The sequence below is a fragment of the Acyrthosiphon pisum genome, chromosome A2, assembly GCF_005508785.2.
Source record: "Acyrthosiphon pisum isolate AL4f chromosome A2, pea_aphid_22Mar2018_4r6ur, whole genome shotgun sequence".
NCBI lineage: Eukaryota > Metazoa > Arthropoda > Insecta > Hemiptera > Aphididae > Acyrthosiphon > Acyrthosiphon pisum.
Window position 1 is genome coordinate 89,749,274 of NC_042495.1, and position 18,714 is coordinate 89,767,987.

An 18,714-nucleotide genomic window follows, 5' to 3' on the forward strand; every position below is an offset into this window, starting at 1 on the left:
CGGTAAACTTTTTTTTCGTTTAATGTAGGAAAATTTGTGGGGAATTTTCTATCAAAATTTATAATGTTAACTATGAAATTAAAAAAAAATGTATGCATTTCTAACTGAAAAATAGTTTGAACATTTTTGAATTATTACGTAGGTATCTTTAATATTTTATATGTAATAATAATAATTCATGCGAAACTTTGTATTAAATTTTCAAGGTTTTTGACATAGATAAAATTGAAAATATCTATAAATAATAGTTCAAAGAGAGACAAAATGTTTTGAACAGTTTATCATGTATACATATAGGTATACCTATATAAAATAATGGAATAAATATTTGTTGAAAATGTCAACCATAGTTTTATAAAAAATTAAAAATAATTTGCATATTTTTAGGATTTTGACCATTTTTGTTAACGTAACCATCATTGTAAAATCAGATTATTTATCACTTGTCATTATTCCATTTGCGGTTGGTATGCTATAATTTTGCCAAATGTATATGTATTTACAGTTGGCTTAATATTGAGTACCAATTAAACTTGATAGGTGCTAATAATGCTTGGACTATGAAAAAATTACTTGCCTAGTGCAATTTTTGCAGCATAAACATTCCACGAACAATTTCTCGATTTAAAAAACCTAGCATACTCGCTGAAGAAATAAAGTCATTGTAAAGTAAACAAATGGTATGAATAAATTGAACTTAAAGAAAGACAATGACAACCAATATATATGAAAAAGTTTTCATTTGAAGCTCAATAGCATGTTTTTTCCATTTTCACCCTAATATGTACCTATATATTTCATGAAACCTTATATTAGATCCAAACTAATAATTATTTGAAAATTAATTGTCTAAAAAGGATTCATACTAAAGATTTTTACCGAGAAAGAACATATTTTTCCAGCGCAACATATTTGTTTTTCTGATAAGGTTGAAATATTCAAATTAATAAATCAACTTGTGCATGATGTGAAGTATTAAAGTAAATTTATTTCAAGTTTAACATTTTAATAATAAAAAATATAATTCGACATGAGTCTAACAAGCATAGGCGCAAATAGCGTTTAAGATTTGGGAAGGCTAATAGGGCTAATAGGGCCTTACTTTGATAATATTGAATAAGCTTAAAACAAAATGTAGGAAATGTTTGGGAGGGCTATGGACATTTTTGGGGGGGCATACCCCCTATTTGCGCCTATGCTAACAAGTAACAACTTAATTTAAACATAAAACCAAGTAGCTACATTTCTAACCATAACTACTCAATAAATAAATAAAAAAAAGCTGTGCACTGTGAGAAAACATACACAGAATTTTATTATTTAATTAAGGCATTCCTAGCTAGGTGTTAGTCTACTGATATGTACATCTTTTTTCCTTTATACAGAAAGATATGTATGTATCAATTTCTGAGAAAATTGATCTTACCATAATACCATATCACTTTCGGCAATTATTGCTGTTTTCTCTAAAACTTTTTTGTAGTTTGACAACGGAACCTAAAAATAAGGGGTACATTAGATTCTTGGAAAAACGTCTATAACAGGCGTAAGAATGTTGTAGGATGCACATTTTAAATTCATGAAATATAGTCAACATTTTTTACCATCAATTTTTCTTATTTTGTTTGATTACTGATTATTAAAGATCGGATTTATGTGTTTTTAAATATCATTGAGGCTATGCAGTCATACGAGAGTAAAAAATGTTGCAGTTTTTTTTACAGTCATTTTCCATCACATGTATGGAAATTTTGATTGAATAACATAATATTAGATTTTTATTTTAAATTCAAAAATTATCAAAATTTTTTTTTGAAAAATAAGTTAATTAAATTTCCAAAATAGCCATTTTGTTGATCATATTTTTTAAACAGTTCAAAAAAAAAAATATTAAAATCATCCAATTAGTTAGGGCTAATTATTATTTTTAATTTTAGCCGAAAAATCAGCGTGATTGTAATAATATTAACATGCGAATCGTATTTTGCTAATGCCGCGGCCGTACGCATAAGTAACATAACTATTATTCTTAGAAATTCACAATAATTAGCTCTAACTTGAACAATTTTCATTAAATTTTAATATTTATTTTTTTGAACTGTTTTAAAAAATACGATCAACAAAATGGCTATCTCGGAAATTTTAAAAAACTTATTTGCCTAAACATTTTTTTAATAATTTTTGAATTTTTGAAAAAAACAAATCGAATATTATGCTATTATATTCACAATCAGAATTTCCATACTTATGACTGTAAAGAAACTGCATTTAAATATATTTATTTTCACGGAGATACTGGGTGATACGGGACTTTTGGGATATACTATATATTAAAGTTTAATTATGTTACATATTATATTTTTACAGAAAGTTGAAATTAATTGCCTAGCTGTTTCTAAATTATTATAGGCCTTTAGCGGTACGTGGTAGAAGATGCACTAACCAAAGTTTCCTTTGATTAGTATATATCTGTTCTTGTCTTGGACGATCAAAGGTTTGCGTGCATAGTAGTCAGTTTTACCTTCACGACGCTATACTTAAATTTGACTTGATAACGTTTAAAGTATTGTTTGTTCTTAACAACTTTAACGAAACCCTGAAAGTTTGAGCGTGATATGATTAACACACATAATTAAATGCTTTCGTTGGTAATAAAATGTCCAAGTGGACGGACAGCGTTAGGGCCTGTTTTACAATCATAGTTTAAACCTCGGTTACGCCTAACCCACTAATTTTACCGGCCGAATTCTATGGTTTAATCTTTAGTTTAACCCATTAAGTGTTTACTGGTTAGCAATTTTATCCGGTAGAATACACAAAAGTGTAAAACGCAAAACATAAACAAATTGAAACAAATATAATTATAAGGGTACGAATAATTTCGATTACTTACCATTTATACGAAAAATGACAAGCGAAAGACGTAAACCCAAAGGATACGCCGTGCAAAAATAATGATTTCTAAAGAGATGTAATAAAACCAAACACTATATATACGACGTAATCGGTCAAAAAGTCCGGTATGAAAAAAGTTGTAAAAAAAGTCCGGATTCATTTTTTGATTGCTGGACAAAAAGTCCGAAAATACAAGATTGTCCATTAAATGTATAATGTATGCATGTAATATACACATTATATACATGTAATATTATATAGTCAGTTCATATATATAATAAATATTTATTTACAACATTTTTTTTTTATATTTTATTACTTCTTAATTCTTATTATTTCTGCGACGTCAGTAGGTACAATGTCAATGTCACAATATACAATAATTGTATAGGAGAAACCTGGGTGAGATATAAAATGGGGTAATCCAATCATACTGCAATCACACGACTATACTTTTCTGGGATTTTGGCTAAAGTGCACTTTACCACCCCATGCAATTTTTCGATTTTTTATTTTTTTGGAAATTATGTAACTCATCGAGTTAAGAACGATGGTGCAATCAGAATTTGTCGCTCTCTCTTAGTTTCGAAGTTATCGCCCTTGGAAGTAAGCAATTTTGCGTTTTTTTACGCAACGTGTCACGTCTTTCGCGATTTTTTTTTTTTATTCGTGAGACTTATTATACTAATGAAATTATTAATGAGTACCTATTACCTACTTATTTTTAAGACTAGGTTGTTGTTGTTACTTATGGCACAATCGTTTAATTTTGGACTTGCAAATATTAGAACACACAATTACTTTTAATAATAAAATTGTGCGAGCGAGCGAGTGACCCCGCTCGGTGACTCGGTGCAACAAAAATGCAATTTTCTTAATCCTGTGACCCACTTGGGGAGGTGTTTCATAGCAAATCGGGGGATAAATTATTATTGCACCATCGTTTTAAACAGGTTAGAATACGTAAGTACAAAAAATAACAAAAATAGTCCTCTGCGCGGCATTATAGTAGTGTTGCACGCATGCGTATAAACATAAAATTGAAAACTTTAGAAGGCCATAACTTCGAAACTAAGTGAGAGCGACAAATTCTGACTGCACCATCGTTCTTAACTCAATGACCTACATAAGTTCCAAAAAAAAAATCGAAAAATTGGCATGGGGTGGTAAAGTGCACTTGTTCCGTCAAATTTGAAATTTAGGCATAGGGCAGTAAGTTCGGCCAGATTTATCTCATCCTCATGGAATATCAGATTATTCTCATGGCATAAATGCTTAAATTGGGCATACCAAAAATGCAGATGCACTAACACTAACCTCAAAAGTCAAAATATAACAATTAACAATTCCCATTCCATTTAAAATTACGCTAAAAATTTAGACACGGCTTGACGGCTTTGGAATTTTGGATAGTATTAGTATCCAAAGCCGTGAATGTAGCTGCTAATCACAATGTAAAAATCCCACTAGATTTTAAGAAAATTCACATTTATCAGTCTTCTATATTATTTTTTTATAGATCCTATCATAGACCTATAAACCTAAGGGATTACCAATGTGGATCTATAAATCCACCTTGCTATAAAGTATAAACTAATGTTTTTTTCAAATATTGCAAAAAGTCGTGCCTACTAAGTAATAACGCTCTCTAAAGCCACTACGGAGCATTAGTATGCACTATGCCCACACTTTTTTATGTCTTATAATAAATAATGTATGAAATATGTAACTTGCTAAGAACATTTGGCGTCGTTATATTATTGCTCGTTGTGCAACCCTAGTATCTATATTCGTGACTCAGACTTTATAAACATATATGTAAGGTGTCCCGGGGTGATTCTAATCTGGACTTGTAAAAATATTGTTATGCATGGGCTCATGCCTCATACTATCACCTTTTCGCATATTTTTGAACTATATTTAGTCCAACGAGAAGAGGCAACGCTGGCAACCATATTTGCGTGGAATCCGTTGTAAATTTGGATTTTGCTGACATACCTATTTAATTTGTCAAGTATTCTATTGTACTGGCACCACGACCCGTTAGCCGTTTGAAGGCTGAGACAGTTCACGGTTGTAATTACTAATTTGTGGACTAGAATATCATCAATCATGTTTGTAATCATAACATTATATAGACACATAAATGTTATACAGAATATATATAATTTGTATGTCTAACGTCTATGGTTGTATTGACTAACCTCTTTGGTTTACGGTGGCCGGCGATAACGACGTTTTTTGAGCGGGAGATAACCCGATAACTTCAAATTTTGCGATACGTTTAACGCGAAACGCGGACGTTTAAAATTGTTGTTCTAACGAGCCGCCGCCGCCGACCGACAACAATGTTTTATCTTAGTCGTCCTAGACGTTTTTTCGATGCGCTTTGCAATCGCGTGGAAACCGGGACGCGCGTCCCAGTCGTAAATCATGTGTTCATCGAATGACGGTTGGGGAGGGGAGGGAAAAATGGCGGCATTTTCGACACGAGCCTACAACGTCCCGGTCCCGCCAACGCTGACGAGTGCCGATTTCTTTTGTTAACGGCATCGATTTCCGCGGCGGCGTCGTCCCTCCGACGGTTCACCCGCCGACCATGCACCTAACGCGGCGATTGGTCGCTGGCGGGTCACGTGCTCATTAAACATGGCTGCCACTGACTGTTGGCGCGCGTAACGGCCGTTGCTCGGTCCATTGCGCGTGCGCGGTAGCCGTGTTCCTGCGGGTGCGGGTGCGCGCGTGTGTACACTGTGTATGCGGATTTGACGACTGTTTTCTGCCGCCGCTCATTGCTTGTCCTCCGACCGTTTGGTGCGACGTTCGGTTTTATTTTTTTTGCCCGTTATTTTTTTCCCAACGGTTTTTTTTTCGGCCGCCATCCGCACACCCGACTCGCCGAAAACATTTCGTACGTGCACGCGAGACACAGCACAGTCACATCACCGTTGACAACACGCACCGGCTGTGTCATTTGTGCCGCACAACGACGATACGTTCCAGTCGCGTTCACCGCCGTCCCGTTGTAACAACAAAGCACAACCGCCTCAGCGAAAATGGTACGTACCCGACGTCATGGCCACAACCACCAACGTTGGCGTGGTCTTTCGCGGATTCCGCCCGACGGTGTCTGTGTTTTAACCCGCCAAAAAACGCACGCCGCCCGTTGGCGCGCACGGTGTCGTCGCGTCCCGTCGGTTTTCCTGATCGATGATTTGACAATTTCAACGTCGTTCTCTCGCATACATATATTATCTGAACGTTTTTCTTTCTGTTTTGTTTCCACTTTAGGCCGGTGGTAAAGCGGGTAAAGATTCCGGTAAATCCAAGGCGAAAGCAGTATCCAGGTCCGCCAGAGCAGGCTTACAGGTAAGTCGTGACGGCATGTGAATGCCATTGCTATTATTTATTGACTCTTGAGAAATATAAACAAGAAAAACGGTCGTGCGCGTTTTAGTACCGGTCGTAATGCGTTAGTGGATGACGCCTCGAATTGGCGCCGGTAACGGCTGCTCAATTCCCCCCTCCCCTTCATCAACAGTTACCCCACCAATCGTTTGGCCCGCTCAAAACGAACACAAATGAATCCACTGGATCGTTTTGCGCGCGTCTTAAATGACAACGGCACGACCGCCGCCTCCAATCGTTTTTTTTTTACACCACCACTGGTTGACCGGTGTGTTAGTTTCCACGTTAAACCAACTCCTGTGACAATGTTTGCCCGCCAATATTTTACTAGCTCTGTACATTAATTCTCGACACATTGTCCCGCTTATTATATAAAGTGTACACCTGACTTTCTTATTTAGTATATCCAGTTCTTGAAACTAGGCAGATATTTAATATAATATGTGATTAATTTTCCAACCGTCTTGAGGATATCGATTTGTATAAGTGTCTAACCTCTGTAAATAGGTGGCCAGCTTCCTGTATTTATATTATATCTATATTTGTTTCGTCAGATATTCCCATCATTCAAGCATTTGTTTATGTTTAAGACATTCAAAACCGAATTACTACCTGCACGAATCTGTCCACTATTTTTATAGAAAAAACCTAGGTATTTAATATGATAGGTTATGGTACCTACCTAAAATAGGTTTTTATTAAGTATGAAGATGATTATTATTTCGTCACATAGGTAGTTTTATGTAATAAAATAATATAAACTACCTTTTCAAATAAAAAGATTATAATTATTTATTCTTTAACAGATGTTCATTTTTTAATATATTCAATGATTATATAATATATAATATGTATACTTTATAATGTAGGTATTTAAATCAAATTAGAAATCTTTCATTCTTTGTTCAAATTTTTCAAAATTTAATTAGTTATTCAACTCTCCAACAGAGAGTGCACCCAACAACAAAATAATTGTATAACTTTGAATAGCATTATCATTGTGTTAATGATAATGTTAACATTTATAATGATACCTGTATAACTAAATTATGTTATCATTATGTAAATTTAATAATATACTTCAAGTATTAATTTTAAATTAAATTGCTTATCAATACTTAATTATACATCAATTATAAAAATAAGTTCCATAAACAGTATCCATCCACTTTTCTGAAATAATTCTTGGTATAGATAATTAAATCAATAATCACTGTCTGATAATTTGAATCTATTACTTATATAATTATTAAACCCATACATACATACAAAATATGATATAGCTTGTTTATTCTTTAGGTAGCTCGTAAATTGGTTTCAAGATAGGTTCTAGAGTATAGGTATATCGACAGTCAACAAATAAAAAATTTGGTAGGACCACTATGAATCTGGAAGTTTTCTGGGGAACATTAAAATGTGATAGGTATGCATTTTTAACTTTAGAAAGGAAAATCTAATATAATTCTCCCATAAAAAAAATTATTTAAAATTATTTCCACAGACAATATGTCATTTTTATACAGGTAGTATATTATACTATTAATATACATATCAGTTAGTTGAGTTTGCATCAAATATATGTACATAAGTAATGAGCAATGTGGCTCATTAATAAACATTATGTTGTCCCTTTAATATTCTATCTATAAATTATTTACATAATTTATTTACAGTTTCCAGTAGGAAGAATTCACCGTCATCTAAAAAATCGTACTACAAGTCATGGCCGTGTTGGAGCTACAGCCGCTGTTTACAGTGCTGCCATCCTAGAATATTTGACTGCTGAAGTAAATATTTGTTTGAGCAATTTTATCTTATAATATTGTATTTAAATATTGTTTATTTAAAGGTACTCGAATTGGCTGGCAATGCATCAAAGGATTTAAAAGTGAAACGTATCACGCCGCGTCATTTGCAACTTGCCATCAGAGGAGACGAAGAATTAGACACACTCATTAGAGCTACAATTGCAGGAGGAGGTAATTTAAATTATGGCGCTGTTGTAAAATGTATCCTGTATATTATTATAATTTTTTTTTTTTAGGTGTTATCCCTCATATCCACAAATCCCTTATCGGTAAAAAGGGATCTCAAAAACCACAGTAAAATTCCACCTGCCATACAAGACTTTAATTAAATGTAAAACATTTTTTTGTAATTTGTAAGCTATGTAATTTGATTTTATTCATTTACCATTTGTTCTTTTGCCTTATTTCAATAATAGTTTTATACCTCGTATATTATAAAATGATTCCATTTGCTACTTTTGTGCGAGTGTTGGAGGTATACAACTTTTATGGCAAAGACTAATTATATTAAGACAAAGTAAACTTCGACTTTTTTTTTTTGTAATATCAATTTTTTCACTCAAGTTATGTCAATCGAAATTTGTTTTTGATTATGTTTTTAATCGAAAATTTCTTCGATTACGTAAAATCTAGAATGTACAATATTTCGTTTGTTGTATTATTCACTTAAATGATTAAAAAAAAAAATATATGCATTTCTTTTTATAATTGATCCATGTATATATTTATTTCTTACCATAGTTAATATTTACATAGACGATTTTTATAATAAAATGAAAATATAAAATAGATAAATGACTAAATTGAGTAAATATCAGTCCTCAAAGTTAATTAACAGTAGGGTTTGTTCTTATAATTTGATTTCTATAAGCTATATTATATTATTAGCAATATCCAATTTCAGCGCATACGCTTTGTTCTTGAATGTCATCTATAAAAGTGTTGAGAAATTTTTCGGTATACTTCTCCACAAAGCTAACACATGCATCCTTGTTCGGTAGAACATCGCATAATGATTCCAATCTATATTGGACATCTTTCTACAGACATAAATTAAATTAATATAAATTATTTTACAAGTTCGTGTTTGTTCATACTTCTAGCGGAGAAGTTTCGATTTTATGTTTGATGTCGTGGATCACGTCCTTGCAAATAGTGCACTTTGGATGGAATTTTCCAGACGTTTTTACCACTGAAAATACAATAACTTTTTTAAATTCTTTCAAATTTAACAATGAATTTGTTTAAATTAAAAAACTGCTTACCACATTGTTTGGTACAAGTGGTTCGCAATCTTTCTATTAAAGCTCTAATGAGCCAATCGTTGTTGTTGTCAGCAACTTTTGTCTTACAACCAAACTTGACGAGATCCAGCAAATCGTCAACCTTAAAACAAAAATCTCAAGTATGAAACAATATACAAGTAATGTGCAGCAGCATATTATAATTTTGTGTGATGACTGACGACCCAAGGAATATATTGTTACTAGCGGAGTGTTATGGTTTGTTCACAATAAAAATTACTACAAAACATTTGATTTCATCAATATAGTTTATTATATATTTAACATTTATAGTTATGTTTATATATCACATTTACCATAATACATATTTTCTACAACTCAGGTGGTGATTATGTATCGTACAGTTTGGTCAGGGGCAAAAGAATAATTTTACATTTGATTAAGTTGACCAACAAAATTGTATTGTTATGATTAAGGCAAACTAGATTTTTATTATTGACATGCTTTTTACTGCTTAATATTCATCTAACAAGCTTACAGATAATTAAACATATCTCAGTTAATTTCAAATTAGTCGCTGAACGAAAACGACAAGGGTCACATGTCGCAATGTTATAATCATTTATAAAACACTTTGACAATTTAACTTTTTCTATAATTTCATAAAGCGTATTATTAAAAATATTTTCATATTGTCTGACATGCTGAAATCGAGACTATTCAGTTGGACTACAATAATTGTCTAATGACAAATTTATCTAATGCAAGTACAAAATAAACACATTCTCTAAAAAAAAAATACATATTATTAATAAAGAATTAATTTCACTCAATTTTACGTTTTGATCAGCAAAACATTATGTGAGATTTCTAAGTTCATATTTCTTATAGAAAAATTGGTTTTCTCTTTGATATACATATAGTAAGTATAAAAATATATAGCTTTCTTTATAAATTAGTTAATCCAAAATGTTTTCAAAAAAAAAAAAAACCAAAAGATAGTAAAAATATGTATATTGTAGTATAACTAAAAATGTAAATTTGTAACATATTCATTTTTATTATGGTTTTATCATTAACACATAATATATTTAAAAACCATAATCTATTAACATAATAAGGAATATTTATAAGTAATAATAATTGTTAAGTCTAGACTATCAATATTATAAGTCATCATTAATTATAATATTGATTTTGCTTTCACATAATATAAGTGTTAATTAATTTTAAATTTTAATCTAATTGAATATCACTTTAATCTTCGATGATTTTTACATTCCATGAAGAGCGTTTGCATAACAATTCAGCCTGAAAAAAAAACAAATACATTTATCAGACAATGGAATTTATTAATTATTGTAAAATTTAAATATAATTTTAAATGTTATGACTTAAAATTTTGTAACAACTGGATCTGTTAGATTTTGAAGAATAATTAATAACATTTTTTTTTTTTAAATAAATACTTTGTGCTTACATTAAAAGAAAAACAATGAAGCAAGCTGTGTTAAAATGATATGGTTGTTATTCTCTCCAAGTAAGTTAAATTATGTTATAAACCGAACAAAAGTTTAAATCAAGTCAAAAGCTTCACAACAAAGGGCACATTGTAACAATTAATATTGTCAGAAAAAATTTAAAAAATTGAATTTGATAAAATTACCTTGCACTCTTTGGCGTTATCCCATGATTTGCACCAATACTCCGAGCCTTCTAAACATCTGGAGTTACTAAATTGGTTGACTGCAACACTTTTATTTTTACTGCACATTGCCACTTTTTCGCACATCATCCATGTAGGAAAGTAGTTCAAGAGATTTTTGAAAGATTGAGCATACGACTCTATCATCTCCATACACTGCATAATATTTATTTGTGTGAATTTAAAATATTAGAGGTCACTAAAATGGTTTAATTTAAAACGTTCACACACAAACACAAACCTTGCAGTGTAAAAATAATAACTATTTTTTTGGTTCTAGTTATATTTTTTATTTGTTGAGATGTTTAAGAGGGATAAAACAAATTATAATTTGTTACAAATAACAATTTCAATGTGTTGGGGGTTTAAAATAAATATAATTTCTTGGGTCTGAATGTCATTTAACTGTCATCAAATCGGCAACACCAATATATTTGTATTTACCTGGTCCTTATGTGCGATTTCCACTTCATTGCACAGCTCAATCAAATCTATATCGTCAATGTTAACTGAATCATTGGTTAAACGATCTTCAAACACTGCGACAAATGCTTCGCAGGCAGCACAACTATTAGAACTATCCAATTCAGCAGGTTCTGTTGTAGTCAAATGTACAATCTTTTTTGGTAGGTCAATAGTTTGTTTACCTCCTGCTGAATAAAAACAGAAAAGTATATATAAATATATTAACTTTTTTCATAAAATTAATTGTTATTTGTTATCATTTACTTTTATCATCATCGCACACCATTAACGCCATACACGCAATACCTGGATCGGTTCCGATTGTAATAAACTTAATGATTTGCTGATAGTTTGTGTCAATAAAAGATTGACATTCATTTTCTTCTACATTTGGTAATACGCGACAAGTTGTTTCTAAAACATGTTCTATTTCCTCCTAAGACAAAGTTAAATGTAATTGTATTATTAACTATTTAATAACTCATATTTGAATAAATCTTTACAAAAACTCAACATACTTGATTTGATTTGTCTTTGATTTCACCATTCAAATATTTCATTACAACTGTGCATACTATACAAAATGGAGTTGGAACTTTTGGCTCTTCCAACATTTTGTAATTATTGGCCATTAATTGTCCCATATTGTACCCCGGAAACACAATAGTAATTTGTCCAGCAGTAGCAATCATATTTGTTTCTAAAAAAAAAAATAAAAATCCAAATAACCAATAATTATATCCACTAACTTATTTAAATAATAAATATATGTTTCATTTGCTTACCTAAATCGTTTTCGGCACTTTCAGAGATGGTCTTTGGTTTGCAAATGTCCAACAAAACACAAATTTCTTCAGGCCTAACTTGAGCAACTAACATGTCGAGTATACTTTGTAATTGAGTTGAAACAAACTCTGTGCATTCTCCTTTCCATTTTGATGGTAGTTTGGTACATAACTTTTCCAATTTTTTTTTAATCACTTCCTGAATATTACAATTATAATTAGTCATTTATTCTTTGTGTACCTATTTGTAATATCTAAACGAGTGTCCTTATCATGGTCGGTGTGATATGGAACAACCAACCAGTGTCAACAACTTATATACATGAATAACCAGAATACAATTATTGAATTACAGTAGAATCCGCTTATTACGATACCGAGTACAACAATATTACGGATAAAACAATTCCCAGCCTTGTTAATTTCATAATATCTCATGTGCAATATGTTTATGTCATTCGGATATAATAATCTGATTCTCTAGGCCCCTTAAAGATCGTTATAAGCGAATTCTACTCTATATATTATTTTGGCATAAGGTATATGATATTCATAGACCTTATACTAGTAACTAGCATAATGTCTATGATGATATTATATTTGGTATCTTAATATTAACTTGTAACTAAATAATATATTAATTAAAATTTTTTTAAAAAAAGTTCATGTATAGGGAGATGTATTAATTGTCAAGCTTTTTTTTTTACCAAGAATAACAAATTCAACTTACATTTATATGACCAAATATTGTATCATTATAGTATAAGAGTTAAATTATGCACACACTCTAAGACCGTAATCACGTAGCAATGATTTATTTGTCATTGGTTAGGCACCGATTAGATTTTATATGAAGTAAGTGTCTGGTATATATTATATTTTCCTTTTAATTTTTTTATCCAACCATACAACTCCTGCAGGGGATCAATTAATTTTGAAATGATTTAATTTTAATTTTAAGTGCCTTCCGGTGAGACAGCAAACAGTACAAACGTTTTCTTGACAATATTGGCAGTCAACACACATATCGGGGCTCGGGGAGACACCTTGTTAATGATGCGAACCATGTGCGTACTGGGTAGATTCGATGTGTTCTTATGAATTCAGCCAATACAATTTACGAGGAAAAAATAGGGAAAAAAGTCGGTCTACAACAAGTGCCTAGTATTCAATTTTAAATTAACGCACGCAAAATAACGTCTTGTTGAAATATTTATAAACATATTTTATTTTTTTGATTTAGCGAATACATCACGTGCACACGACGACGTATTACGAAAACAATGGTTAATTTTTCAAACAAAGAAATTCTTTCATTAAATTTCAAATATTTCATTCAAACATAATTCCATTGGTATAAATACTATATATAAAAAAGAAACACCGCTTATTGAATAAACAATACAACCATCATAATGTCAGAACATAGTTATTTTAAATTATACCAAAGTAATAAATACACACGAATACAAAGCATTTTATGTTAATAATTGTAGTATTCATTCCAGTATACATATTATACATAACTATAATACATGTTGCAATATCAACTATTATAACTCCATAGTATAATTACATAATATATAGATTAGGGTGTTCCTTAATTTTCAAATTTAATATTTTTTTTTGGCTCACCCTCTAAAAATGTGTGTATGCATATAAAAATGAATTACGAAAAATATTGAGGCAATCAAACTAGGTTAACCCGTGCCGAATTGAACCTAAAGTTTGAATTAATTCAAGTTTTGAATATTTATGAGAATTCTTTATATTTTTTTAAATATTTCGCAAACCGTTGAGTAAATCGAAATCATTTATATAATATGTTTTAAATAAAACAAAATTGTCTATAAATTATCTATTAACAAGTTTTTAATAGCTTCTACTGTTCTTGAGATATATTGACTTAAATATATAGAAATACCGTATTCTGAAAATGTTTACTGTTAAAACTATATAAACATATTATTATTAATGGTAAAGTCGTCAGTGTTAATGTATTATGAAATATTTTTATTTATTGAAGTATATAATTAATGATTTAAATTAATATTTTTTTTTTAATGTTTCCTTTTTACAATTTGGATACATTTGTCTGTGTTCTTGAACACATTGTAGTACATATTGCTTTTGCTCTTTGTTGACTGTTAACGCTTCATTAAAGTCTGCCATTAATTTTACGCCCCTCTCAGCTGTATCATTGACTATTTTTAGAGATTTTATTAATTCTTTACCATTAATAAAACTGATTTGGTTATCCCACGATTTTGGATCGTATTGTAAAAAACTTGTATCGATACCAAATCTGGTGAATAGTTTTAAGCTATTTTCTGAAATAAATTTACCAATATTCATTTCTGTCAAATATAAAAATAAATTGTATTAGCTTGTATTATTATTTAATTTCTATTAATGTCATTATTTTAAATAATGTACTCACCATTAAATTTTTCATCAATCTGATATGGTTGAAGTGTAAGCCGTTTAGTCGAGTTAATGGATGATTTTTTCTTAAGAGCTTTTACCATTAATTGTTTTGTTTCAAAAGGTATCGATTCGTCGAAAAATGATAGAGCAGCAGCTACTTCAGTTAAATACCACAAGTGATTGCATAATTTTTTTGATAGCGGCTGTAGAGATTTGATTATCAACTATTTCGTAGGATTTTAAAGATTTAATAAATTGTAAATCTAGGTTTGGAGCTTTTATTGGCAATGTACAAGTAAACCACGCTTTGACATAAAATTTAACGATGAATATACAAACTTCCCCAATTGCTTTTTTCTCAGTGGCAAAAATATGATACTGATGCCTAAATATAAATATTTTCAAGCAATAGATTGCTCGAGCAATCCATCGAGCTTGATGCATTGCACCCGGTGGATGAATTTTAATTTTTTTTTCAAAATTTCCACCAATAATTAATATTAGTACCAATTCTAAAAACTCACTGTAATCATCGCGAGAATTTTTAATTTCTAATTGACTTTGTACAAAATTAAGAATATCTTCTCTGATATTTTCTATGACACTACTACAATATTGATCTTCTAATCCACTTATAAAATTACTAGAATCAATATCAATCCATTTTTTTTGAAAATTTTTGAATAATGGAATAGATGGACTCGTAGTTACTTGCGGTATTTTAGTTTCAAAAACACTTCTTAACACCAACTCGTATATGTGGTGTCTGCAAGGGAGTTAGAGTAAATCTTTGTCTAATTTTTTTTCAATAAGAATACATGCTCCATTCAAACGGCCTGTATTGGATGAAGTAGTATCACAACATAAACCTTGCACAACATCCAATAAACCCCAATCATTTAACGCATTGTATACAGCGGTGGCTTGTTCTTCACCGGTTGACCTCTGCAGTATTGGAACTCCGATGATTTTTTCAATATTTTTACTAGTTACGATAATTGGAAGTCGTTCAACTGTCGTATTTTTGACGTGAATATTAGGTAATAATTTTCCATCCCAGTGAACTATAACATAACTTGGGCGAGATTCTTGAAACCGTGATTTTATCATTTTAGCACGTTCACAACGGTACAATTCTCGTGCTCTATGAATAGAAGTTGAATTAATTATATAATCATCGTTGTCGAATCCTAATGCCTCTAATGTTGCTTGTAAAACGTATACTGAGTCACTAACACTTAATTTGCACCTATCCAAAGCTCCAGCTAATTTTTGTGAAATAAAATTTATTTTTCCTCGCCTTTTTTTTTTCAATGGTGACAATTGAGTTTCTTCCTGTGCAATACTTGTTTTCGTGTCAGATATTTCATCATTGTCTGAACTATCGGTCTCATTTTCCACGTTTTCATTCAACTGCATAGAATTAAATACCGAAGTAGATGCAATTTGAATTTGCTCATAACAACGAGTTTGTTTGTTTAATTCCATAGATTTTCGGATTTCTCTACGGTTTTCTTTAATTGTTTCTTTTTTATCAACACCACTCAGACATCCAGGTCGCCCGGGAAGACGTTGGTTTATTAAAAATTGTTTATCCTCATCAATTTTTATTATATTTAATGCATCCGAATGCGCAATATCAAAAAGACTATCCAAAATCGAAATAAACTCATTTTCTTTTTTTCGATAAATTTCGCCAGTTATTTTAGCATTTTTTTGTAAGTTTTGCCAGTTGTCGTACATTTTTACTAACTTATTAACACAATGTTGTACAGCCCTTGTCGGAATTCTAGCTTTTTCCCAGAATATAATACATTCTCGAATAACTAAATTTGCACTTTCTCGAATATTTAATTTTACAGTTCTTAAGTTAAAAAAAAATACCTGGAAAACTTGTTTTAATGATGGCAATTTTGAACCTAGAATTTGAGTTTCTTGAGATCCAATTAAAAATATATGTTCGTCTTTTCAAAGTTTTAAAGACATGTTCGAAATTTAAATCTAATTAAATAATATAAATAATTATTATTTTAAAGATACTTAAACAAACAATTTGTCATGAACACAAAACTAAACACACGATACGCATAACACGACTATTCAATTCGTACTAAATAAGTGACTAGACTTTTGTTGGAGATTAAGATAAGCTCTATCTATTAAACGATAAACATACGATACGATAAACTTATTTATAAAATTGTCAGCCACAATAATATATGAACTCTTATGTTAGTTTATATAACAAATCTAATGAATAATTTTCATTATTTACAATATTTTTAGTTTTAATAGTAAACATTTTCAGAATACGGTATTTCTATATATTTAAGTCAATATATCTCAAGAACAGTTGAAGCTATTAAAAACTTGTTAATAGATAATTTATAGACAATTTTGTTTTACTTAAAACATATTATATAAACGATTTCGATTTACTCAACGGTTTGCGAAATATTTAAAAAAATACAAAGAATTCTCATAAATATTCAAAACTTTAATTAATTCAAACTTTAGGTTCAATTCGGCACGGGTTAACCTAGTTTGATTGCCTCAATATTTTTCGTAATTCATTTTTATATGCATACACACATTTTTAGGGGGTGAGCCAAAAAAAATATTAAATTTGAAAATTAAGGAACACCCTAATATAGACGTATAGTGCATATCGACCGAATTAATTGACCAGATGAGTTTCTACTGCTGTCGTTATTTATCTTTTGGAAAACTCGATAAGATATCGTTTAATTGTTTGCACGTGCCTCGAAGAAACACTGTTCACTTTTCAGTCTTACTTGAACCACATTAATGGCACAAGTACTGTACTGCCCAATACAATAACGAGCAACATGGCTTCTAAGTTTAAATACTGTCCTGAGACGTCCTGTGATGTTGAACGGTTAGGTTGGGTTTTCTGCATTTAAACTTATTTTGGATGACAAGCGCCATAGTTTTACAATGGATCACTTGGAGCAACATCTAGTAATATACTGCTACGATAACTACAGTTCTAAATAATTATACATAAATTTAATATAATAATTATTAACTATAAATTATAGTAATTTTTTTTTTGTTAATAAATTTCATCATCATAGTTTTTTTATATTAATTTTAAATTTAATTCTTAGTGCATATTTTAACATAGTCTATGCATATTTCTGTATTTTATGCTGCATATTTGCATGCATATAATAGAGTATTTTCACTGCATATAATCCACCGTCTATACATAATACTTTAATAGATCTATTATCATTAGGTCTATGATTGTAAAATATATACATTACAACTGAATCATATGAATTTAATATGGTACAAAAAAAAAAATGATAAAAAAAATTTACGTTATTTGTAACGCTATTTACGTTATTTGTAACGTTATTAATGAAAAAGTAATGTAACGTGATAAAAATAATTTTAGGTAACGCAAATGTAATTTAGAAAAAATTTGAAGTAATGAGTAACGTAATTTCATTACTTTTTAAAAGTAATTTACCCTACATTGCTTAATGGTAAGATAATAATCTGTGTTTATATGTTAGTTTTTATGATAATAAACATTTTTTAACAAGTCTCATATGTAAAATAGTGCTATTTAAAAATACTTGTAACTCACTCACAGACTGAAACATCATGAAATACTGTCATACGAGCACAGATAATCTTTTTAACATTGAGTTTCATAATATGTTTATTCATTATAATTTTTAAACTAACAATGCTAAACATGAACTGCTGAGCTTAAATTGTTAAGAGGACGCTACACCCGTATGTGTTGTCTCCGTCTTACACAAGCACGACATAACAAATTGTCATTCACTATTCTCAATAGTGTGCTGTTGGTTTTGATACTAGAGTGAAATGACCTATTATAAAACTTTTAGGTAAGAACATTATCTGGGTCTTAGCGATTTTTTAATATTTTAATTTTCAAGCGAGATATGAGCATTTTTAATTTTTTATATTTTACATAC

At 30.3% G+C, this 18,714-nt stretch overlaps 3 protein-coding genes across 4 annotated transcripts in view; 1 reads left to right on the plus strand and 2 right to left on the minus strand.

Moving 5' to 3' along the window:
* Positions 1-5,670: 5,670 nt before the first annotated feature.
* On the plus strand, positions 5,671-8,822 carry LOC100164311 (Histone H2AV (H2A.F/Z)-like). The gene is given in 5 exon segments (NM_001162715.1): positions 5,671-5,954; positions 6,187-6,264; positions 7,977-8,090; positions 8,153-8,282; positions 8,348-8,822. Coding segments are annotated over 5 exon segments (387 nt in total). The 5' UTR covers positions 5,671-5,951; the 3' UTR covers positions 8,410-8,822.
* The window catches only part of LOC100169068, a gene marked incomplete in the record, with an annotated part of 21,133 nt that continues 10,840 nt past the window's right edge, over positions 8,422-18,714 (minus strand). Inside the window, 7 exon segments of one of the 2 annotated variants that reach the window (XM_008189391.3) lie at positions 8,422-9,151; positions 9,209-9,303; positions 9,377-9,497; positions 11,505-11,710; positions 11,790-11,961; positions 12,044-12,225; positions 12,311-12,509. In XM_008189391.3, coding sequence (XP_008187613.1) covers positions 8,996-9,151; positions 9,209-9,303; positions 9,377-9,497; positions 11,505-11,710; positions 11,790-11,961; positions 12,044-12,225; positions 12,311-12,509 — 1,131 coding nt within the window. 2 annotated transcript variants of the gene reach the window in all.
* On the minus strand, positions 12,919-16,104 carry LOC107884949. The gene is made up of 2 exons (XM_016808100.2): positions 14,751-16,104; positions 12,919-14,667 (listed from the first exon to the last, which is right to left on the minus strand). Exons 1-2 carry the CDS (start codon positions 14,836-14,838, stop codon positions 14,357-14,359), a joined length of 399 nt encoding a protein of 132 aa, XP_016663589.1. The 5' UTR covers positions 14,839-16,104; the 3' UTR covers positions 12,919-14,356.